General features: G+C 41.4%; 1 protein-coding gene across 4 annotated transcripts in view; it reads right to left on the bottom strand.

Annotated features, from left to right (window-relative positions):
• Window positions 1–6,899: 6,899 nt before the first annotated feature.
• Window positions 6,900–25,070, bottom strand: part of AP2A2 (adaptor related protein complex 2 subunit alpha 2) — an 82,658-nt gene continuing 64,487 nt past the window's right edge. For 2 of the 4 annotated variants that reach the window (XM_084856371.1, XM_084856362.1), the window contains exons 15-23: window positions 23,574–23,737; window positions 21,780–21,860; window positions 18,079–18,161; window positions 15,663–15,752; window positions 14,608–14,731; window positions 14,254–14,370; window positions 12,139–12,208; window positions 9,936–10,070; window positions 6,900–9,158 (exon numbers count right to left, since the gene is read on the bottom strand). In XM_084856371.1, the coding sequence (XP_084712497.1) occupies window positions 9,081–9,158; window positions 9,936–10,070; window positions 12,139–12,208; window positions 14,254–14,370; window positions 14,608–14,731; window positions 15,663–15,752; window positions 18,079–18,161; window positions 21,780–21,860; window positions 23,574–23,737 (942 nt within the window). In that variant the 3' untranslated portion in view covers window positions 6,900–9,080. The remainder of the gene's footprint in view (window positions 9,159–9,935; window positions 10,071–12,138; window positions 12,209–14,253; window positions 14,371–14,607; window positions 14,732–15,662; window positions 15,753–18,078; window positions 18,162–21,779; window positions 21,861–23,573; window positions 23,738–25,070) is intronic. The other 2 variants (XM_084856391.1, XM_084856381.1) reach the window with 1 other exon arrangement.

Genomic DNA, 25,070 nt, shown 5'->3' on the forward strand with positions numbered 1-25,070 from the left:
AAGTGGATCTGGCCACAGTGAGCTATGCCTTAATTTCTACTTGCTTAGACTATTGCAATCTGCTCCACATGGGAGTGCCCTTGAAAAGTGTTCAGAAACTACAACTAGTGCAAAATGTGGCAGCCAGACTGTTGTTTGGTGTGCACTTTAGAGACCATATGTCACTGCTTTTGAACAAACTTCACTGGCTTCTAATTTGTTTCCAAGCCGAATTCAAGGTGTTCATTTTGATCAATAAAACAGCTTGGTGCCAGGATATCTGAGAGACTGCCTCCTCCCGTATGAGCCTCTCCATAATTTGAGATATTATTCAGAGGCCCTCGCGCATGTTCCACCACCAAGAGCAGTTAGGTTGGTGGATACCTGAGACAGGGCTTTTTCAGTAGTAGAATCTCAGCTGAGGAACTCCCTCCCAAAGGAAATTAGCCTGGCTCCATCTCTGTTGAGTTTTAGATAGGAAGTAAAATGGTATTGTTTGGACTATTTTTAAAAAAGAATGTTTTGTTTTAACTTGTTTTATTGGATTTTATTGTACATCTCTTTGAGGGCCCTGGTGGCAGAGAAGCGATATATAAATACGTTAAATCAATCAATTCGAGTTCTGCACTCATACATCTGTATGTGTGGAGAACCCTTTCCCACATACATCCAACAGGGCTACCTCAGATGGTCCCAAGAACCCCACTGCAAGTTTATTAAAAGCAGAGAAGTTTGTGTGAACACCCCCCACACAATTATTCACATTAAAGTGTAAAGGCAATGCAATTTCAGAACTGAAGGCACCACAATGGCATCTTGCTTTGAGATATGTCACTGGTGCAAGAAAGGAAACGTACCTTCAAGCTGGATGATTTCGCTAAGTTTAAATAAGAGGGAAATAACATTTTGATAAGAGGAAACGAACTTGGCTAGAAGGAAATGATCAGTCCACATTCAGTTTAGAGTCACAATGTTATATGCTGAAAAAGCGAGGGGGGGTGTTGTTTTTTAAACCACCCTAATCTATAATCCTAAATGAGGTCTGTGATATTCTGTTCCTTTAAATCTTACCCAACCTTGCAGTTTTACTTCCTGTTTGATTCTACAGTTCAGTAACATGAACTATGCCATGGCTGTTGTGCTCCTGTGGGTTACTTTATAGCTCTATACATAACATCTGTCCCTAGCACTTTTTCCAGTCAATAGCCATACCTTCCAGCTAATTTTCTGTTCCTACTGTTAGATAAAAATAGTCCTTGCTTTCGGTTTAGAAGGAAAGGATGCCAGGCAGGCAGCAGTGGATCCAACACTATTTTATTGAAACGTTTTGCAAAACGGGTGCAGAGCAGTCTGGACCTCGAGACACGTGTGCAAAAGCCTTTTATACCATATTGCTTCTATTGTTCTTACTAGTAACCAATGAAACAGTTAGTACATCGGCTCACTAAGTCAATAGCCAATAAACAGTTAGTATCAGCTTACCAAACTGTTAGTCATGAGCACGTCAGTATGATTTTCTTTTTGCTCTGCCTACATTTTTCGCCACTCGGGCTTTTATGTAACTTGAGACGCCAACAGTTACGGAGTCTCTTTTTCTAACACTACCTAATGGATCCCTTTAACACTGTTAGGGTGTAATCCTATGCAAGTTTAGACAGAAGAAAGTCCTACAACTCCCAGGATTCCCCTGCCAACCATGCTGATTGTGGAATTCTGGGAGTTGTAGGACTTCTGTCTAAATTTGCATAGGATTGTGCCCTTAATTGCTCAATATTGTCTAAATTCTAGATGCATCTGAACACAGACACAACATGATATTTGTTCAACGTATACAAGCACAATTAGGGACAAAGGTAACTCTGAGATTGTTGCTGTACAAATTGACTCTGGGGAAAGCCCTGGAACAAGATGGCCTAACGGTGTTGAATTGAGCCCTATGCAGGCCTACTGTTAACTGACCGATATACCCTCCAACTACTCAATAAAACTACCCAATTTGGCTTTTACTGACTTTTAAAAAATCCTAGTACCGCAGCTAAAATTATCTCCAGCATTGTTAATAGAAAGACTGCCTAGTTTCTCTCTGTTTTCAAACAATGCAGGAGCCTGTGTGCTTTGCCCAGGATGCAGCCAGTTTTAAGTAACAGAACAGAGCGTTATATTTACAAAAGAGGGGGATCAAACTTTTCTGCCTTTCTTGCTCCCAGCAGTCCAAAGGGCAACTTCAGGTGAAATCTCAAACCATTACATTACCTGCAGGAGCCTCATTTGAATGTCTGCAGACTGCCTGCCCAATTTCATCTCAAGACTGGTCCACATCAAGTCAGCCATTTTTTCCCTCCCTCCCCCTGGATTTTGTAACATCTTTGCCTGAAAAGAGACCTAGAGATCTTGAAAGCTTGCACACGTGGGGAGCGGGGGAGGTCCGTTTGGATGGCCTAATAAAGGTATCACACTTATATGGATTTTGAGATTTTAAATCCAGTTCTTTTGTGCGCCATTCCGTACATGGCTGAAAAATTTCCCTTTTTGCCTGCCCTATTAAATCACCTGTTGCTAGTTAACTATGTGTCAGAGAGGAAAAGAAAACTGACTTGGAGACCCTAGTTGCATCAGTAAAACAAACTGGCAGAGATTAGGCCAGAACATACATTGTACAGCTAGGTGTAAAAGTGGAACCTGTAACAAAATGTTTCAATGTATCCCCCAGCCACTAAAACGAACACTCCTGGTTATTGCTTCAGACAGTCTGGAACAAGCCTCCTGTTCAATCCTTGGGAGGAAGGAAAAGAGCACCTTTTCCCCCATTCCTCACCCCCCTGCCACCTCCCAAGACCATCCACTACTATACTATACAGCACTACAGAGCTTAAGTTTGGGGCTGGTTGCCAGTCCCGAATATGACCATTTTATTGCTATATAGTGATACCCTATGTCTTCATCTACACTTGTCAATTGGTGCCCTATTTTATGTTTCTTAAGTTTCATGGATTTTTTTCTAATTTAAATTCTGACCAAATTACCCAGTGGGAGATTTCCTGGCTAGTATGATGGCTATCCTGTTGAAGCCCTGATCATTTTGTGGAATATGGAGATGATACGGACATACATACATACATACATTTAATTTTTATACCAAGCTCTATGGGCAGTTCACAAAATGAAAAACCACAAAAATACAACAGAAAATATAATATAAAACTATAATAGATTAAACTACAGGATAAAAATACAGCCAGAGTAAAACCTAGCAGCAGTGCAGATATTTAAAATACAATAGCAGATTTAAGACAGCAGAGCTAAAAAAAACCCTGAAATGCTAAAATGCTGGAAGTGCCTAGGGAAATAAAAAGGTTTATTTTCCTGGTGCCGGAAAGAGTACAATGTAGGCACCAGGCGAACCTCTCTAGGGAGTCTGTTCCACAACAAGGGTACCACAGCAGAAAATGCCTTTTTCCTGGTAGCCACCTGCCTTACCTCTTTTGTCAGGGGCTCCTGGAGAAGGAACCCTGAAGATGATCTTAGGGTCCTGGCAGGTATATGGGAGGAAGTGATCCTTCAGTTAACCTGGCCCCAAGCCATTTAGGGCTTTGAATGTTAATACCAGCACTTTGATTCAGGCCCGGAAAGGGACTGGCAGCCAGTGCAGCTGGGAAAGTACGGGCATAATATGATCACTCCCGAGTGTCACTTTGCACAGCCCCTTTCCAGATATACATTAAGGACAATGAATGAAACTGTGGACAAGGGGCTCAGTAAAGTTCATCCAACCACCTGTTTGCTTGATCGTTGGCCCTCATGGCTTTAGTGAGAGGATATCTGGCTAGGTCCAGGAGATTATAGTCTTCCTTATGAGAGGAAGTGGTCCTAGCCTCCTTAAAGGAGGTGGCAGTGAGACCACTCCTGAAAAAAAAATATTGTTGGTAGCAGAAGATCTGAATTACTATAGGCTAGTGGCTAATAACCTTCCTGGACAAGATGCTCAAGTGGTGGTTGATCACATCATGGATGAAACGGATTTTCTAGATTCATTTCCACCAGGTTTTAGGACTGGTTTTGGCACAGAAACAGCCTTGGTCACCCTATAGAATTACCTTTGCCTGGGAGAGACAGGGAGTGTGACCCTGTTGATTCTTCTGGACCTCTCAGCAGCTTTTGAAACCACTGAACATCATTTCCTTCCGTTTGGTTGTCTGAGTTGGATGTGGGCAGTAAAGCTTTGCAGTGCTGCTGCTTATACTTGGATGGCTGTTTCCAGAATGTAGTGCTAGGGGATTTCTGCTCAACCCCATGGCATTTATGTTTGGGGTCTCACACAGTTCTCTCTTGACTGCTGTGCTATTTAACATCTACATGAAACCACTGAGTGAAGTCATTCAGAGATTTAAAGTGCACTGCCATCAGTATGGTGATGACACACAGCTCACTCTCTTTTTTATCAGATCCAGGTGCAGCAGTGGCAGTACTTGATCAGTGCCTGGCTGCAGTAGGAGCTTTGGCTACTGGGCGGTATAGAAATGTAATTAATTAAATTAAAATAATGATTGGAGGAGGGCCAATACCTGAAGCTCCATCCAGAAAAAATGAAGGTACTGTTAGTGTGTAGTTCATGTGGCTGGGTGAGTGGTGTTCTACCTGTTCTGGAAGAGGTTGCACTTCCCCTAAAGCAGGTGAGGGCAACTTGCGGCCCTCCAGTTTTTTGGCTTACAACTCCCACCATCCCTCACTATTGGCTATGCTAGCTAGGACTTATAGGAGTTGTAGTTGTAGGCCAAAATATGAGGAGGGCCACAAGTTGCCCACTCCTGCCCTAAAGGATCAAGTTTGTCACTTGAGATGCTTATAGATCCATCTTTGTCACTAGAAGCACAAGTGCTTTCTGTGGCACAGAGTGCCTTTTACCAGGTTAGGCTATGCTAGCGAACAACACTACCTGGATAGAGATAGCCTGGCTTCAGTTGTCTATGCTCTAGTAACCTCCCAGTTACATTATTGCAATGCATGCTATGAAAGGTTGCCCTTGAAGACCATCCAGAAACTTCAGTTAGTAAAAAATATGGCAGCTAGGGTACTGACTGGAACTGAGCATTAAGAATATGTTTGGCCAGTACTGTATCATCTTCACTCGCTTCCACTTCATTCATGATCTCAATTTAAAGTGTTAGTGTTAACATAAACCCTTCACAGCTTGGGGCCACGATACCTGAAGGGTTGCCTCTTCTCATATGTTCCTGCCCATGCTGAGATCATCATCTGAGCCCCTTCTGCTCCAAGTGCCCTCACCTATATTTGGAAGGTGGCCACTTGCAAGCAGTCCTTTTTTGTGGCAGTCCCCAAATTGTGTAGTGAGGTCCATCTGGTACCTACTTTGTTGACTTTCTGGTGCCAGGCAAAGACCTTTGTATTTAGCTGCTGCTTGTTTAACTTTTAATGACATATTTAAAGCTGCATTTTAAAATCATCATTCTCCACACTTTCAGCTGCTTCGATTTTTTAGTGGCTTATCTTGTTTTAAAATTATTTTTAAAGTGATGTTATTTGTATGCGAAGAGAAAACTCATTGGAAAAGACCCTGATGCTAGGAAAGATTGAAGGCAAAAGGAGAAGGGGACGGCAGAGGATGAGATGGCTAGATAGCATCACCGATGCAATGAATATGAACCTGAGCACACTCCAGGAGAGAGCGGAGGACAGGAGGGCTGTGGTCCATGGTGTCACGAAGAGTCGGACACGACTTAACGACTGAACAACAGCAACAACGATGTTATTTGCTATGTTATTGGTTTTATTGTGTATTTTACCCCAAGACCTTAGGGTATAGGGCGACTCAAATTGAATAAATGAGTGTCACTTAAATAATAGTTTTAAATTTAAGTATTATATAAACATGCTGAAATCTACACTCCAGTTCTTAAAACTGGGTCCATGACCCTCTAAAACAGCTAATCTGTTTTTCTATGTGGGAACACTCATCTGTCAAACATTGTAAATATTTCACAAGAGGTCATGTTTGTATTTCTTGGGGGCAAATTATGAATATTTAGGTGGTCAGCCAGACAGCACGGACACTTAACTTTACAGATTGTGGAGAAATACTCTGCCTAAGAAATGCCAGCCCTTGCTTTTAAAAAGTTCTGAGCACTAAGCCTCTAAGAGATCTTGTGTTGTGTCTCTGCATGTGTACGAAAAGCCAAGCAAGTCCTTCATTTCATAATTGCTCCACTAACCAGTTAGAAATTTTGTAACGCAGAAACAAACGTGGGCTGTATCACAAGGGGTTTCAATCATGCTCCTGGGAAAGGAGCAGAATTGAAACCTTTGGTTGCAAACTAGTGGTTTGTTATAGCAATCAGTTAGTACAGATGCTTGTTCAAGGAAAATACAAATTAAAAAGTTGTTTGATATACTGTCTGGGTTCAGATGATCAGCGGGGGAAACAATGCAGCATAAGTTGTTTCCTACATGTGCCAGTCACACGACTGGGATTACCCCAATTACCCTCACCACGACATGGGTTGCCGTGTCATCTGAACTTGGCGTACAGCACAGGCGTAGGGAGGTTTCACCCATTCTACAACTCATGGCTTGCAGCTGTAGGGTGGATGAAAATTCACTATGCCTGCACCACGCACGGTGTTCAGACAACATGGCAACCCATGGTGCAGGTAATTAGGGTAATCCTGGTCACGCAACTGGCATGCACGGGGGAAACAACCAATGCTGTGTTGTTTCCCCTGCTGATCATCTGAACAACCCCTTTATGTTAGCCTTTAAGATTTAAATCATTATGTAAATTATGTATATTGAAAATGAACAGATTCATCATGTGAACAGCCATTCTTAAACTAGATACAATCTGTGAAACAATCTGTGAAATTAGATATACTGATAGTTGTTAAACCAAGAATGGGAAAGGGAAATAAGCTTTTCTTCTAGCTATTTATTTTTCCATTAAACATGATTAGATTTATGTATTTTCAAATTTTTTACAGTCATAATAATGGAAGTCCTCCATATGAGCTTGTGATTTCTCTTTTTTACAAGTGAAATGACTACACATTACATACTGGAGTGTAGGCCTAGAAGTGCACAATATTTCATCATCCTGTATTTTTCACATGTCAACAAAACAAATATTGTACCTTGATTACTAATACTGCTTTAGCCACAGAAACAGTTACTTCTGCTTGAGATGGAGAAGGATATACAACTTTGGTAATCAAGTCACTTATCCCAATAAAGTCAGGCTTTTTAATATTTTCTTTAAAACAATGCCTATATAGTTCATATCAGAGGTGAGGTGTTTTGCATGCAGTATGATTAACCAGATATACGGCTAATCATTCAGCCATCAGTTTAAAGTCCTCTGTCTTTTTATGGATAAATCACATTCCTTCCCCCCCCCCAATGTACCAGCGAATAGTATGCAAAAATAATGTATTGAGATTGCATTAAAGGAGGGAAACCTCCCCACCCCCCGCCACTTCCAGATGGACAGCCCTATGTTAAAAATGAGATAGCAGTTCTTCCCAACATCTGCTATATGACAAGGGCAGCTTCTGACCTCATGTTTTTATAGCTGTTAATACCACTGGGAGAAATCATGGTACTACAATGTGCCCATCATACATAATAACTCCTAGAATTTTCCCAGTGATAGGAGAACATCAGTTATCATTCTTGTTTTATTACTTCACGAGATTACATGCCAGGTAGTGTCATACAAGGTACTAGAGTATAAGTCACCAAATTGGCTGGAGAAGTTGGCGAAAAATTGTTTACTTTGGTTCTGACCCAACACCCAAATTAAAGGCTGCTTAATAAAATAACAATTCCATATGGACAGGAGAGGTCTTGTTGTGTTTTTAAGTGCTAATTCAGATTAACCAAAAGACATTTGTGATCAGCCCAGTACAGTTCTTACTGCAGCTCATTTAAGATTTTTCTGCTTTCATATATAATTGTAGTGACCACTTATTTCTTAGAAGCCCTTCAGAGATGTGTGACTAAAGCCAGCTTATGAAAAATCCCACTTATGTCAAAGAAGTTGCCAGACTCCTTTTACATGGTAAGTGTCAAATGCAAACATTATGCAAAGCAACAGATGCAATACACCATTGCTACACTTTTTGAAAAAAGAGCAGTCAAGTTCTACACAGAAAGTGTTCTGGCACAATTGTTTTTTGTTGTTTGTTTGTTTGTTTGTTTTAAGGTGGTGGTGTCCTTCATTCTTGCAGAAGCCCCTAGTTTATTTCAAATCTGAACAGGCTTGACTCTCCGTGATCAAAGCCAGCTAGCTAGTCTTATAATCTAGAAAGTATTAAATGGGAAATCCACATTAGCAACCAATAGACTGGAAAGGGGGTGGTGAGAATGCAGAAGAAGCATTTGACAAGACAAGTACTCTTTGGTAGTTCAGAACATGAAGAGGTGGAATTTAAAGCTCTTTAAAGCAAGTTGTGTGATGATACTACTCCTCTAAAATGGTCTTTCGGAGACAAATGCCCTCTCATAGCCCACTTCAAATAAAGGGACACCAGTGACGTTCATTAGAGCAGTAATAAAGCAGTGCCCTCCACACACACCATAAAAACCCTTCTTGCACACCTTTGTGGGAGTTGAGCTTGAAAAACAGAGCACAGTAGCAAGATGAACCAGTGCCATCCCATTAAACAGAACTTCACAGAACTCTGCTGGACCAACAGAGTGCTAGAAAAAGAGCCAAGGAAGCATGCTTCTAGCAATTTACAGTCGCATTTCCAGCACAAAAAGGTTCATTTAAATCCATGTTAATCATATTCAAATTGAATTTTAATAAAACCATCTTCTGCCAAAATATATGGAGCACAGTTGAGTCAAGACACACAAGACTTCCCAGCCTCTTTGCACCAGAAATCTAAGAGCCATTTTTCACAGTTAAGTAATTTTATGTTACACACATATATTTTTTATTTCACATAAAAGGGACAGGTCCTTTTAAGGTAGGGATGTGAATGTGGTGGCAGTTACTTTTGCAGACACTGGTGTACAAGATGTTTCTGGAGCAGGACAAGGACAGTGGCAAAAAAAGTGGAGAATCAGAATTGGTCTTGCATTATGGTTCAGAATTGTTCTGACAGCAATTCACATAACCTCCGGGATACTGTTTCTTTACTTGTTCGTAGTGTTAACCTATACATCTGGAAGAGAAGAGAAGAACAACTTTTTCAAAGGCTGCTGAAAAAAAGTTTTGAAGAAAAAGCAAATACTTATACAGGTAAGATTTGAATGGAAGTGGACAGTGGCTGATGATATAAAACATCTGTATTTATTTATGTATTTATTTTCTGGTCAATGCCCTGTTTCTGGCCTTTTCTTCATCAGCTTTAGACATTTTTGGACCACAGGCTGGCTGGGCAAATAGGACAGAAACTTGAGAGGTGATCTGCAGAAAGAAGGCTATTACTTTTGAGCTTCTCAGGAGGTCTTCTTTAATTCGTTAGCTTGAAAAAAAATAGAAGCTATTCAGGGGATGGTTATTCTCCTTAGGGTACCAGATGTGGGCATCTTTAGCACTTAGCTCTACTTCCCCTCCCTCCAAAAAGAACCTAGAAGTCTTGCTACACTTCTTATACCACATAAAGTGTACAGCTTTGAAGTGGCAGTGCTGTTTTAGTACAATACTGCATAATAGCATTTAAAGAGCTTGCATACAATTTTGAACAGAAAAATATACTTCCTACTGCACATAGGAAAAAGGAAATATGAAAAAAAAGAATTTATGCAGAACTTCCACTAAGCCATCACAAAAACAAAAATATTTCACATGGACCGACAACTGTTTCTATCATAACATTAGCTGATGCATGCTAGAGCCACAGAAATGGACCTAGCAGAAATACACATAGGGTTACAAAAAGTGTCTCCCATGCTGCATACACTTTCAAGCATATAGCATGTATACAGTAAGCCATTACCTGTGCCTGTAGGTTAGGTTCAAGACGCATCAAACATCCAATCTGGATTGATTTTGTGTGTATTATACCAGCTCCTACAAAGTTAGCAGGATTGGGATCTACTTCTTCTAATAAAGCTGTGCCAAAGCCAATGATCTGCAAAAGGAAAGCCAAAAGAAGAGTTGAACTGGAGACCAATTGACCAAATGCAGATTTGGGAGGGGGGAGAAAAAAGAAGAAAAAGGGCATACAAAAAGTCTCTGATAGCCTTGATCACTATGCTGAACACGCACCAGGTTAAAACATGGACCAAAAACCTCTATGTGATCACTCACAATCATCTTTGGGCCCTGGACTACCTGAAGTAGTGCAGTGTTGAACTGGGACTCCACAGATAGGTTGCTGGGAGATTTCTCCAACTGCAGCGGCAGCGGGGCTGTGGAGCACTGGTCCACACACTAGTCTTCCCCAAAAATGTCTAATATGAAACTCCTGGGGGGTTGAGAACTGGCTGTGCAAACTTCAAGACTCAGCTGCTTTTACTCCTGGCTACAGCTCATTAGACACAACTGCTCCCATCTACAAGCAACAGACATACAGTTGGCAATGAAAGGAAGTCCTTTACAAGACTAGGCATAAGTCTGCTTTTTATAGTTTGATGGGAACATTTAGCAGCATAGAAAAATACTGGAGTAATGAATGTCAGAGTCTATCAGAGAGTGCATGCGATTTGTGGGGTAGCCTACAGCTTTTAATTAATAAAAAGTGAATAGTGAAGCAATCATCCCAATACACACCCCTGCAGGATCTGGTAAACAAATGGTTTTGAAGCTCAGTAATATTATTTTAATTTTTTTTTAAAGGCATCGTATTTGGGAAAGCATATTGAACTTAGTATAGTGAACTGCTGTCTCCCCATTATTAAACACCCTATTAATAACTTCCTGCATCCTAATTAATTGCAACACAAGTCTCCAAAATGCAAGAAACAAAAGGCACTCAAACTTCGAAACTACTTCAGTTGTATTTGTCAGAGAAGCTCATCAATACCCAGCTCATTTAAAATAGTAAATTACTCACCTTTACAAAATAGAACTTGCATGTAGCCCCCTTCATGCATTATATATGAGAGGGTCCTCATACAATTACCAGGGAGTGGGGTTGTGCTGCTTGCCCTGCCCTGAGGTCATGCAGCTTATCCCCCCACCCCCAGATATCCATGCATTAGGCATAGATGTGTAGGCTTTCTGCCTGCAGACATCTAGCATTTTATGCACATAGGTTTCCCCCTGCAGATATTCACCCTTAACAAATGGGTGTCAAGGGCACGAGGAGAATGTGCGACCTCAGTTGTGAGGACCCTTTCATACATACAACGGGTGAAGGGGGTTTGTATGTAGGGGAAACCTTCAGAAGCCCTTCTCAGATGCCCCTGTCTTCAAGGGATGGGGCGGGGGGCAGTGATTGGAGAAAGAGCTCTCAATGGAATGCTCTCTTCAGACAGTTCGTTCAGGAATCTAATCTTATGCCCTTTTGGTGCTGGGGGAAGCCTTTTAAAATACTGTCTAAATTGGGGTTAATTCTGCTGCTATGTTTGCTTTTGTATTTACTATTCCTCCATTTCAGTGATAGCTTGGCTACAAAAATCCTTATAGCCCTATTCTCTGGCTGTAAAAGTTGGGAGGCACTTTTGACTGCTAAATTCTTTAAACTTTCAGGACTGCAGGAATTTCTGTTTATAATGACCAGCAGAGACTTCTCCAACCCAGCCAGCCATTTCACCCCCCAACAATGCCCCTGGAAGGATACTACATTGTGAAATAGCATCCTTCCACAGAGAAGCATTGTGGGGCAACATGACATCAGAGATTCCTAGAGGTGCCACTGTGACAAGTAGTGGCAAAATACATTTTTAAAAGGGGGAGGGTGGAGAGCAACTGTTGCTGCTTTCCATTATAAATGCACATTCCTCCACCCCCAGAAGTTTAAAGAACTTGGCAGCCAAACAAAGATTGCATGTTTCTTCACCCCACCCCCTCCCTTTCATCCTCCACCCCATCCCTGTGAACATGACAAAAAAGTTCCACTTGACTGCAAGTTTATTTGATTTCACCTGCTTTATTTGGATTGTTTTTAACATTCTGGTAAGCCCCCTTGGAGCAGCAGTGCTGAAGGAAAAGATATAATTGCCCAAGTAGGTTGAAAAGTACACTGCCATGCTCACCTTTGCCTTGGTAATTTCTGTATCCATTGGATGGTTTGCTTTAAAGATGTTCTGCACTTCTTGTTGGGGGCTGCGGTGTAACATCAAGGTTGCAGCAGTTAACATATACTATACTTTTACAGCACACAGACAAACATGAGAGCTATGTGACGTGTCACATGGAAGCAGCGGTGTAGGCCATATACAGACATACAGGCCAGTCAGGACTCGGGACAGCCTGGGCTCCCCTAGCTTTCCACAGAGCAACTGACCAGCTAATGAACCAAATGCGGATTCAGAAGTCCGTTTTCCGACTCCCCCATGCTTCAGGTGGTCTGCCCACTTTAATATATATATATATATATATATATATATATATATATATATACACACACACACACACTCATCTCCCCCCCCTTTTTTTTTTTTTAAAGAGGAGGGAAGCAGAACCAATTTTTAAAATGTTATAAAAATTATTCTGAAGGATCGGGGGAGGGAAAGATGCTGGCCAGTAATGATATCCCTGTTCCAGTCAATGAGTAGATCAGACCACTGTGGCACATGCCCAGGTTACATCCAGAGTGGATTACTGTAATGCTGGTGCACAATGCAGCAATCTGACTGGTCTCTGGAACCTGCTTTACTGATCATACTCCAGTTTTGTAACAGCTGTATTGGCTCCCAGATAATTCCTGGATCCAATTCAAAATGGTAGTTCTTACCTTCAAAACTCTAAAAGTTTTGCAACCGGGGTATCTGAAGTATCATCCCTTCTCATACATTCCTACCCACCCACTGTGTTCCAGGGCCCTGCTATGTGTTCCACCACTTTCAGAAGTATGATTGGTTGGCTCATGAGACAGGGCCAACCAATCTATTGTTGCACCCAGACTGTGGAACTCCTAAAGAAGTTATGCTCTTAAGTTTCAGGTGTGCTGCTAAGATCTTGCTATTTTGCCAGCTTTTCAAAGTGATTTGGGTTTAGCAATGTTTCTGGACTCAGCATGAACTGGAGAAGCTCAGATGGTGGCAGGGGCCAGGGGTACTTCTTACAAATTAGGCAGGTACACCACTGTAACCCTATCTAGAGAGGGCTGAGCTTGCCTCAGTTATCCATGCTCTGCCAACATTGAGGCTGGACTACTGCAATGTGTTCTATGTAGGGGCTGCCTCTGAAGACAGCTCAGAAACTTCAACTGATGCAGAATATAGCTGCCCAGATATTTGTGGGGGCTGGACAGTTGGCTCATGTGAAACCAATACCTCGCCTACTGCACTGGCTGCCAGTGTGTTTCTGAGCCCAATTTAAAGTGCTGGTTTTAACCTTTAAAGCCGTAAACAGTTTGGGCCCAACTTACTTGAAGGACCACTTCACCCATACCAACCTGCCCACATTTCTAGGTCATCAACAGATGTCTTTCTCAGTTGCCCACTACCAAAGACAGTTAGGTAGGCAAGTACAAGGGAGAGGGCCATTGGAGAGTTCATCTTTCCAAGCATTCAGGAAAGCTCTGAAGACCCACCTGTTTTTGTTGGCTTTCCCTTGAATTCTATTTTTGAGCTGATGGCTTTAGTTGTAATTTTTATATCTGGACTGGATTTTGGTTGTTTTATTATTGGCATTTATTACTGTTATTGAGTTTTTACTGTTTTGTTGTTTTAGTTTCTTTTATTATGTATACTGCCTTGGGAAGGTTCTACTCTTAAAGTTGGCTTAAAATAAATCTAAATAAATAAATGTAATGCTTTTAGCTCCCTGATTTTAAACTTGTTTTAAGATGGCTCTTTTAGGATTCTGTTTTTAGTATTTTTTTATTATTGTTTTGATGTGTTTTAGTAATTTTGCAAGCCAATTTGAGTTTGTTTATAAAGAAAAGTGGGGTAGAAATGCCTGAATTAATAAATAATAAATAAAGTACTATGCACAGCTGGCTTTTACTGGCCCTCTTCCACACCCCTGTTCAATCCCACAGAGAAGATTGTATGAAAGACAATGAATGTAGTTCTACAGCAGCTTAATGGCTGAAATAGTTTGTGGCTGGCAGCACCCCTTGGAAGATCAAGTAATGCACAGGCTGCGGACAAAGTAACATAGCATGTACTACAAGAGGTCATGCAGCATCTGAACCATCTTACTTGCTCAGCTGTTTCCACCTCTGGAAGAAGTCTTGAGAAGCCATTTCCGTAGGCTGGAAAAATTTGTTCAGTGTGATAGGAAGCTTCACAGAGATGTTTTGCAATGTCCCTCCATATCTGAAAATGGCAAGTGACAGCAATTTAAAGGGAAGGTCCTTTGGCCAATAGCAAACGCCTAATTTTAAAAAATTGTATAATTTTTTAAAAAGTTTTTAAAAAATAGATACAGACAAAAGTATTATTGAATCAACATTTATCCAAAATGTTAAGCTTTTGTCTGCTTACTTTCATTGCCTCAGATGGATAACCTTATTTGAATGCAAAACACACAGAATTAAGAATTAAGAGTTGTACCTGAACTGAATATTTAAGACTGGTGCTTCCATGAAGTCTGATATGCATTCAATATTTACAGTCTGCTGCACCTGGGCACCCCCCTCCACAGTGGGATCAACAGGTTTCGTTTGCAGATTCAGGCGTGACAGGTTAAGGAAGCAGACCTCTTTGGCAAGCCAACATTGGAAAGTGTCGCCAAAATTTAGCCTGTTCATATAACAAAGTAGTTACATGAAGTCACTGAGGGATGAACTAGATGCAACATTAAATTGCAGTTGCATGAATTGAGAGTGAAGGGTGTTTAACTCTCCCCTCCTCCTGCTGAAAAATCTTGCCTACCCCCACTACTATTTGCATTAGAAGCACAGTTCTGGGAGGAGCTGCAGCTTTGGGAGTGGGTAGCCATTTTCATCAGGAGCATGGCGGGGGAGAGGAAAGGATTAAACTCTTCCTCCCTAACTGCGTCAGTCCTGATGATGCTCAGGCTCCCTTTGCAGTTGCTATTTACATTTTTTTTTTTAACCACATACCACTTAATTGAATGTATGCAATTGACATTATATTTAGGTTGGCCAGGAAAGAAACTAAAATGCAGTCATGTCAAGTGTCCTCAGAGTAACTTCACAACATATGCATGGCAGATCATTTCAAGTGTTCCCTTAATACTAGTGGAATAATAGGTTCTATATACGTTTCTGAATATCACTTTCAATTTGGTTGCATACAATTTTAGCTTAGCAATTACAAAAAGGAAACATCTGTAGTATGGAGGACCTGACATGAGGAGTTATTTATAATCCAGGCATACTATCAGTGTAATTAACTCCTGGTAAAGAGGGGCCACATCCCTTCCCCAGGCCAAACAAAGGGCAGATTGTTCCCAAAATAGTTGTTCTTAAGCCACTGTGTTCTACATTGAACTCTACATTGTGTTCAGCCCACAAATGGCAACTCAACCCAATAATCCTCCATTTCTCCTGCTGCCCTGGGGTCCCTGTAGCATGTAATCTTATTCTTATACTCAAGAACTAATCATCTCTCTCATATCAGGAGCATTATGTAACAAAGGATATTTGACTGAAGATCATCTGAACAGATTAGTGTTGGAATAAAATTTAAAAATTGTGTTGAAGTCTTGTTACCATAAAATATGAACATCCGACCTGGAAAGAAAAAGGTGACACTTTGATCATATGATCCAAGTTACCACAAATCCTACTCATAAATTTAAAAGGAATTAATAAGTGATTAATGCATTTGTACCATTTCCAGGCTGCTTTGGAAGTGCTGCACAGTGTGTGGGGTGGGGGTGGGGACATGGATTTTTAGACATGTTCGATATATCCAATTATATATCTAATTTGATTTGGACATACATATCTAGACATACATCATAGAAACATTTTAGATGTGTGGCTATTAAAGCGAATAGGAACAATTGATAACAAAATCAAATCTTTCAATTGATCAGTTGATCAAGTACAGAGATACTAACTCAGTCCATTTGAAAGGAATGTGAATTGAGAGACATTATTACAGTGGTGCAATTTGCTGTAATTATTATGCTGTCCAAAATATTTTTTGTTATGGTTGTCTAGAAAGTGCCTACTGTTACTGCTTTTGTTCACATAATATCATCAATGTGCATAGGACTTTACAGAAGTCATCCCTGCTCACAGACTTTATCATCTATAATTTGATTCAGAGGAGTCACATGAAGGAAAAAGAGGCAGGGATAAACGGGAATAATACTCACTATTTCAGTTAGACATAGCTAGATTTAGTTACAGTAGGGTGGGGTGGGCAACCCACAGCCCTCAGGGGTCTCCCCTCTGGCTCACAGGTACCCCATATTCTCCTGTCCACACCTCTCCTACTGTACCTTTTTTCCCTTTTGGGAACTAAAACATGTTTTGCTGCTCTAATCCATCAAATTCTATGGTTTCTCTCTGAAGAACAACATTATTGAGAGGGAAGCCAGAGTATGGAGGGCTAAAGTGTATTTTGCCACTTTAGCTAGCTATATTTTATGGTTTCTTTCAAGAAAAGGCGAGGTAACTCCTCTAGCCTGCCAAACTCTGTAGTTTCCCTCTCAATAAAGTTATACTTCAGAGAGAAACCACAAAGTTTGGCGGGCTAGAGTAGCCACTTCTCCTCTACTAGGTGGGAGAGGAAAACCTTCTCCATCCAGGGAAGGAGGTTTGAAATCCTGATACACTCATAAATACACACATGAAGTGTGGGGAGGTAAGGTAGGTGTGTGTGTGTGTGTGTGTGTGTGAGAGAGAGAGAGAGAGAGAGAGAGAGAGATTGAGAGAGAGAGGAGGGGGGTGTCTGTGCCTAGGTGAGAGTGAGGAGAAGGCTATCCGTGTGTTTGTGTATATTTGTGTGTGGGGGGCTTTAACCTCACCCCCATCCCAGTGGTGTGTGTGTGTGTGTGTGTGTGTGTGTCAGCTGCCCACCTAACACCCTCAAGGCCATACAAGTTACCCACCCCTGCAGTAGGGTCACAGAGAATAGGGGCTTGTGCCAAAGGCTTCATGGAAAAGGTTTTGAGGAGGACTTTGAAGGGGAGTGTGTTCCGGGAAGCAATTTCAATATGGGGCAGGCTGAGGGTGGTGGGCAGGCTGAGGGTGGTGGATTGAAGAGGGTGGTGGATTGAAGATCACAGGCAGGAATGTATCAGCATACAAGAGCAGTGAGAAGGCAGGAGGGGGGTAAGCCATGGTAAACTTTGAAAGTAAGGATAAGGAGCTTGTTCTGGATCTGGGAACAAACAGGAAGCTGGTGTAGAGATTTGAGAAGCATCACATGATCAATGTGACTTGAGGGGTAAATTATTTTTGCAAGCAGACCACAATAAGACAATAGATGAGCAGAGCAGAGGTGGTTGTAGGAGTCAATGTGGGAGATGACCAGGGTATGCTAGACCTTTTGCAGAAATGGGGGGGGGGGGAGAGAGACAATCAATGTTTATCATTGTTATTACGTATTTTTATCCCTATTCTGTTTGTGTCTTTATGTCTGTCAGCTGTATTTCTGCAAGAAAGAAGTAGTAGATTTTGTGGTGTTTGGTTCTGCATGAGCCTACTTAGTGTGTTAATATCACATACACACAACAATGTGGAGATTGGTATTAGCATATCTAAAATTGGAAACTGCAAGTTCTGTAGATGTTAAAAAAAACCCAACTCTCAGATCACACCAGACACCACACCACTTGACAGGCACTGCATACTATGGCAAATAATTGCCAGAGCTCTGCCTTCTGTTTACTGATATAAAACACACATGCCCAAAGCATGCCCGCTTGAAGCAATCTAGATAGCTTCAGTATGAGAGAAAAGGTAGAATGCTGACACCTTCAGCATTTCATATTTATATATGATATTTATATATGAAATGATATTTCATTTGGGACCCAAATATGACATTTCTTAAAACAGGCCTAGTAAGAGAATGCAGTTTATTATCTGATGTCATTCTTACCCAGGTTCTGTCGAAATTCAGACTTCAGACCGATCTGTAGTAACTGATTCTCAAACAAGACTCCATTATTTTTGCAAACGAACCTAGGAAGAGAGGAGTAGTCACACTATAGGAATTATGTTTAGATACATCACATAGTAAGGGAGAAGTAAGCGAAAAGTAAGGGAGAAAGGGGAAGATATACCCAACTGAATGCAGAGTTCCAGAGAATAGCAAGGAGAGACAAGAAGGCCTTCTTAAATTAACAATGCAAAGAAATCGAGGAAAACAACAGAATGGGAAAGACTAGAGATCTCTTCAAGAAAATTGGAGATCTCAAGGGAACGTTTTGTGCAAAGACGGGCATGATAAAGGACAAAGAAGGCAGGGACCTAACAGAAGCAGATGAGATTAAGAAGAGGTGGCAAGAATACACAGAAGAACTATACAGGAAAGATCTGAATGTCCCTGATAACCATGATAGTGCGGTCACTGAACTTGAGCCGGACATCCTAGAGAGTGAAGTCAAGTGGGCCTTAGGAAGCATTAGTAACAACAAAGCTAGTGGAGATGACAGTATTCCAGCCGAGCTATTTAAAATCCTAAAAGATGATGCTGTTAAAGTGCTGCATTCAATATGCCAACAAATCTGGAACACTCAACAGTGGCCACAAGACTGGAAAAGGTCAGTTTACATTCCAATTCCAAAGAAGGGCAACGCCAAAGAGTGTTCAAACTACTGCACAATTGCGCTCATTTCACATGCCAGCAAGGTGATGCTCAAAATCCTACAAGCTAGGCTTCAGCAGTATGTGAACCGAGAACTACCGGAAGTACAAGCTGGGTTTCGAAGAGGCAGAGGAACTAGAGATCAAATCGCCAACATTCGCTGCATCATGGAGAAAGCAAGAGAATTCCAGAAAAACGTCTATTTCTGCTTCATTGACTACGCTAAAGCCTTTGATTGTGTGGATCACAACAAACTGTGGCAAATTCTTAAAGTGATGGGAGTACCAGACCACCTTACCTGTCTCCTGAGAAACCTGTATGAGGGTCAAGAAGCAACAGTCAGAACCAGACATGGAACAACCGATTGGTTCAAAATTGGGAAAGGAGTACGACAAGGCTGCATATTGTCACCCTGCTTATTTAACTTATATGCAGAGTACATCATGAGAAACGCCGGGTTGGATGAATCAGAGGTCGGAATTAAGATTGCCAGGAGAATTATCAACAACCTCCGATATGCAGACGATACCACCCTAATGGCAGAAAGCGAAGAGGATCTCAAGAGCCTCTTGTTGAGGGTGAAAGAGGAGAGTGCAAAAGCTGGTTTGAAACTCAACATTAAAAAAACGAAGATCATGGCATCTGGCCCCATCACTTCCTGGCATATAGAAGGGGAAGAAATGGAAGCAGTGACAGATTTTACTTTCTTGGGCTCCAAGATCACCGCAGACGGTGACTGTAGCCATGAAATTAAAAGACGCTTGCTCCTTGGGAGGAAAGCTATGGCCAACCTAGACAGCATAGTAAGAAGCAGAGACATCACCTTGCCGACAAAGGTCCGTCTAATCAAAGCTATGGTTTTCCCAGTAGTAATGTATGGCTGTGAGAGCTGGACTATAAGGAAGGCTGAGCGCCGAAGAATTGATGCTTTCGAACTGTGGTGCTGGAGAAGACTCTTACGAGTCCCCTGGACTGCAAGGAGGTCAAATCAGTCCATCCTAAAGGAAATCAACCCTGAGTGCTCATTGGAAGGACAGATAATGAAGCTGAAGCTCCAATATTTTGGCCACCTAATGCGAAGAGAAAACTCCCTGGAAAAGACCCTGATGCTGGGAAAGACTGAAGGCAAAAGGAGAAGGGGACGGCAGAGGATGAGATGGCTAGATAGCATCACGGATGCAATGAATATGAACTTGAGCACGCTCCGGGAGAGAGCGCAGGACAGGAAGGCCTGGCGTGCTATGGTCCATGGGGTCACGAAGAGTCGGACACGACTGAACGACTGAACAACGAACAACATCACATAGTGGTAGAAGGAATAGACAGGCACATGTACACCCGGGAGTGTTGGAAGAAATCAGTATAAAAGTAAGAACCAAGCCAGACTATAATCAAAATAAAAATTAAGCTGTAGACCAGATAGTCTTTGCAATATATGCATTATTCCTTTACCATTCAAAGTTGTCCTAATTGTGGAAAGATGGAGGAAAACATTAGGACACCACACAACACACCTTACACACATGCTTCGAGGACTGGGCAACTGGTAGGTTCTTCAAAGCAGCACTGGTTACAAAAAGAGTGATGTTTACCACTTATGCATGATCGAATTCCCTCACAGTTCTTATACATATCTAATGTAACTTGTTTAGGGTCATGATATATTGCCATTCTAAGTATTAACCTTTCACCAGATTGGCATTGGAATGCTGTTTTGTCCTGAAGATGACTAATTAGCTCTAGTTTAAAGTATTACCTACCAACATATTTAATTAGAATTCAGAGGCAATACATTTCAAGTTGTGGCTGTCCAAAGCAAAAGATTCATAAACATTTAGATGCTCAAATACAGGTAAACAATATGGATAAAACTAATGAAAGATCAGTATAGTCTAGCAGATCGAGCATTGGCCATGGATCTGGAAGACCCACTATGTGACCTTGAACAAGGCAGGCAGCCTCAATTCCTCATCTGTAAGATAGGCATGGTGGCCTAACTCACAGGACCGTTGTGAGAGCAGGCACTATATAAGCTGCTTTATAATCTGTAGCATAAGTAATAGCTGTTGTAATCAATATGTTAGTAAGGATTAAATGACCAGACACATTCTTTGTTCTCATTTTTTTTTAATACTGAAGGGAAATCTAAATACAGTACACTGTAATGTCTTGTAAAAGCCAAAGTCACATATTAGATTGTGTCAAACACCCATCAACAATATAGAGTTCTTCAAAGATGTGGATCACGACTCCTATTGCATGACCATTGTAACAGAATTCATGCATCCATTCATATCACTCAGATTTTTAGTAACTGGATGCGTGAACTGACCATGCAGAAAATAATTATATTTGAAGGGAGACAAATATTTTCTGTGCTATGTGATCTCTGATGGCTGTTTTATACTTGCAAGCCACCATATGCATATTAATCACTTGACTGCAAGATTAAGTGTGAATCAGCCCCCATTTCTGAGAACAGATAACATCCAAATTCTGAAAATATTCATTCTGTGATGACTGAGCTCACCAATGCATTCAGAAGCCCCACCAGTTCTATAGCATCAACCACTTCAAGCTTCTGTTGCGAGTGATTCCACTGACTTCCTTCCCCCATTAAAAAAACCCAAAAAAATCCCCATGTAGTCCCAACTGAATATGCATATGTTGGCAACCATTTCCAAAATCTACGACCATGTTATGAACATTGCTTTGTCCCTTAATTAAGAGAGTGCCACTTTCAATTACATTCATTGCCCTTCTAGGTTTGGTTTAAAGAATTACATAAGGAGACATTAAAAAAAAGAAAAGAAAAAAGGATTGCTCTGCCTGTAACTGTTTCATGTATATTTTATCATGCCTGCTCTGAGGCAGATACTACTTACTCTGGCCCCAGTATTTACATGTATGTAAATGAGTTGAGATGTCCTGGTTTTGTTTTAAGTAAAAAGTGTAACAGCTGCCCAGTCCTGCAAGGTTTTAGTACTGCTTACTTGTGAAAAAGCTCATCAGCATCATACACAGCATCAGCTGGTTCCTCAGAAACTACCTGCTCACTTGAAGCCAGGTCACGACTAAATTGAAGCAGCACAAAGAAAGTAGGCAGCACAGAGAGAGAGAGTAGGGGTTAGTTAGTAGAAAATGTAGAGGGGAAAAACACCTTCTACTACTCTATTAAATATAGCACTTTTAGGATGTAATTACAAGTCAATATGTTAGCCTTTCCCAATGGCCAAAACATCCCCCTCCTGATGCTTTGGCCTACAACTTCCAGCATTCCTGACGAATAGTCATGTTGACTGGCTGATGGGAATTGTAGGAGGGGGTACCAAGATGGGGAAGGGTGCAATATATGCTGAACTCACAACTCAATTCCCCACCCCCACAACATATCATGACTTCATTCACAAAACACAAGAAGACAAAGTATGGATTGAGTATGGGTTGTTGTTGAATCATGAGTTGCTGTGTTGTGTGAACCCAACCACACTAAAAAACCATGGTTTATTAACCCACAGTTAACTGTTCACAACCCAACAACAAGCCATGGGTTTTCTTTGTGGGTTGTTCATGGTTAACAAGCCATAGTTTGTTAGCATAGCTAGGCTCACACCACAACAACCCACGATTCAACCTGTACTCTAGCTTGCCATGTTATGTGAACCCAGCCAATATCTTCCCAAATTGCTGAGTACAAAGAAGCTCAGGTGACAGGTGTGAGAGATCTGCTTTACATGACTCCAAATCCTCCATGATAGTGTTATGTACTCAGATCAAATCGCTCACTTCTTAAGAGCTTTCCTCAAGATTGTCGACTGTGTTTCAGCACCACAGGATTCTTTTGAGCTATCGCCACAGGGTTTGACATGTGTATTTATGTATTTAAAATATTTATATCCCACCTTGAGGACATAACACAAAAAGAATGCTGCTGTGTGAAGATCTTTCTGAGAGTTTATAAGGCAAGTGCAAAACTGTGTGGGCACATATTGAATTAAGAGACCTGTCCAGAGTTATTTCACAAAGCTACCTGAGCTACCATCATGAAGAGGGGATGCTGTTAACAGATTTTTTAAAAAGAGAAAGTTGTCATACTCTGACTAGTAAGAAAAGTTTTATATATTCACCGCCTAGCAATACCTCTAAGAAATGTGTTTGACCAAGAGTTAGCAAATCCAGCCTACCCACAGCTATTTCACTGATCTGGCACATTCAACCAATGACAAAGTGTGAGAATACAAGTTAAGTACATAAACAGCATACCAATCCCTGGAAAACTAACCCATTCTTATAACATTAAGCCTAAAAGACATGTAACGTATGATACCAAGATATCCAAAGGAAAAATACTGCTGTGATCAAATCCAATTATATTAAGTGTCTTCACCCTTGTAATGTGGGGAATCAGATCAAAATATATTTGGACTTAGTATAGTATATATTCAATACAGAAAAACACACACACCTACAATACTATGGTTGAATGCATGTATTTTAATTAGGAAGCCCTTACTGCTAGAGGCTGCTAAGCTTATTAAGCTTGCTCTGTATGGCAAGTGACACTCCATTGCCCAGTCTACCATCTGGAGAATAGGGTGTCTTCCTATGCATACAGAAATTGATCTGTCCTACTGTATAGAATAGTTAAGTAAACAGTATTTAAGAATAGATACCAACAGTTTTGCTCTCATGGTGAAAAATGCAAGAACTGTATCAGGAAGTAGCTAGGAAAGACAGAGTGGGGGAAAGTTCCCTCAACTCCTATGATGCATTAATTTATCATATACCTTGCAAAGTTATCTTCAGAACCTGGAGCAAGAGCTGCAGGAGCTGCAGAAGCATCTGAAAACACATCCACCAACAAGCTGCCAGTAGACGTCGGGGGTGGAACAGAGTTTGTGACTGGGGCAGCACCAAGACCTAAAAGGTCTGCTGAAGGAGATGGGGTAGACTATAAGAGACAATAGGAGTATTTTATAATTAAACATGATTGCAATAAAATACAAACTAAGCCAAGATCCTTGCTCACATTTTCCATCCAAACTGAAGTTTATTCATTAAGAAAAATGTGGTTTGCCACATTAATTTTTGATTTAGTGTTAACATCTTGCTTTCCAAACTACAAATTGTCTCCAAAAGAACTTGCATGCTATAAAAAGTAGGTAATTACAACAAAACCTAGCTACAAGGTAACAAAATCAATATAAACAGCAATGTAAAACTAAAATTGTAGACAAGCAGACTAAGAGCACAATCCTAGCAGGAGAGCTGGCCACCTCCAAAGTCAGAGATCACATCACTCCAGTGCTGAAGGAGTTGCACTGGTTACCAGTTGTTTTCCAGGCCAAGTTCAAGGTGGGTTTTGACCTTTAAAACCCTATATGGTTCCGGCCCAGCCTATCTTAAGGAGCACCTCCAGCAACACCAAACAGGCCGCTTAACAAGATCAACCTCAGATGGCCTTCTCTCTGTCCCATCAGCCAGGACAGCTAGACTGGTGGGGACGAGGGAGTGGACCTTTTCTGTGGTGGCCCCCACTCTGTGGAACTCCCTCCCTAGGGAACTCCGCCATGCCCCCTCTTTAATGAGCTTCTGCTGTGCATTAAAAACGTGGTTGTTCAGGCAGGCATTTGGGGTGGGTTAGGGTATTGTAGAAAATGTTTTTATTGTAGAATTTTATTGTTTTAAACTATTTTATTATATATTCTGTACATTGCCCAGAATGGCTGGGTGACCAGCCAGATGGGCGATTAATAAATTTAATAAATAAATAAATAAATAAAACTATCCTATGCAGGATGGGCTGAGCACGGAGGGCATCCTCTCCACCGCGCTCCACCCGCCCTGCTTTTGGGGTTACGCAGCCAATTTTGGCTGTCTAACTAGGGCGTGTTGGAGCAGGATGGGGGAGGCTGTGCAGTGCACAGGAAGCCATGTAAGTGGCTTCCACAGTCTCCTCCCTAACCTGCCCCTGGGAAGGCCCCAATTCACCCACTCCACGCTCCATTTCCAAGTGCGGAGACCAATGAGAACTGTGGCGCCTTCAAGGCGGCAGGGGCAGGGAGCATGCTTCCTGGCAACCATAGTTGGAGCACTGTCTCTGACCTTGGCTCCTGGGGACAGAGAAATCCTATGGCCCTCTAGACAGTGTGTAGTGGCCATAGGATTGCTCTCTAAGGGAGAAAAGTAGATTGTTGCAAGTGTTGACCATAAGCCAATCCAAATGAAGGTACATCAGGGGAAAACTGTATATCGCTGTGTCTACTCACAAGTCACTCCTGGAT

This window comes from Heloderma suspectum, chromosome 1 (assembly GCF_057233095.1).
Source record: "Heloderma suspectum isolate Gila_16-S chromosome 1, 16-S_ref, whole genome shotgun sequence".
Taxonomy (NCBI): Eukaryota; Metazoa; Chordata; class Lepidosauria; order Squamata; family Helodermatidae; genus Heloderma; species Heloderma suspectum.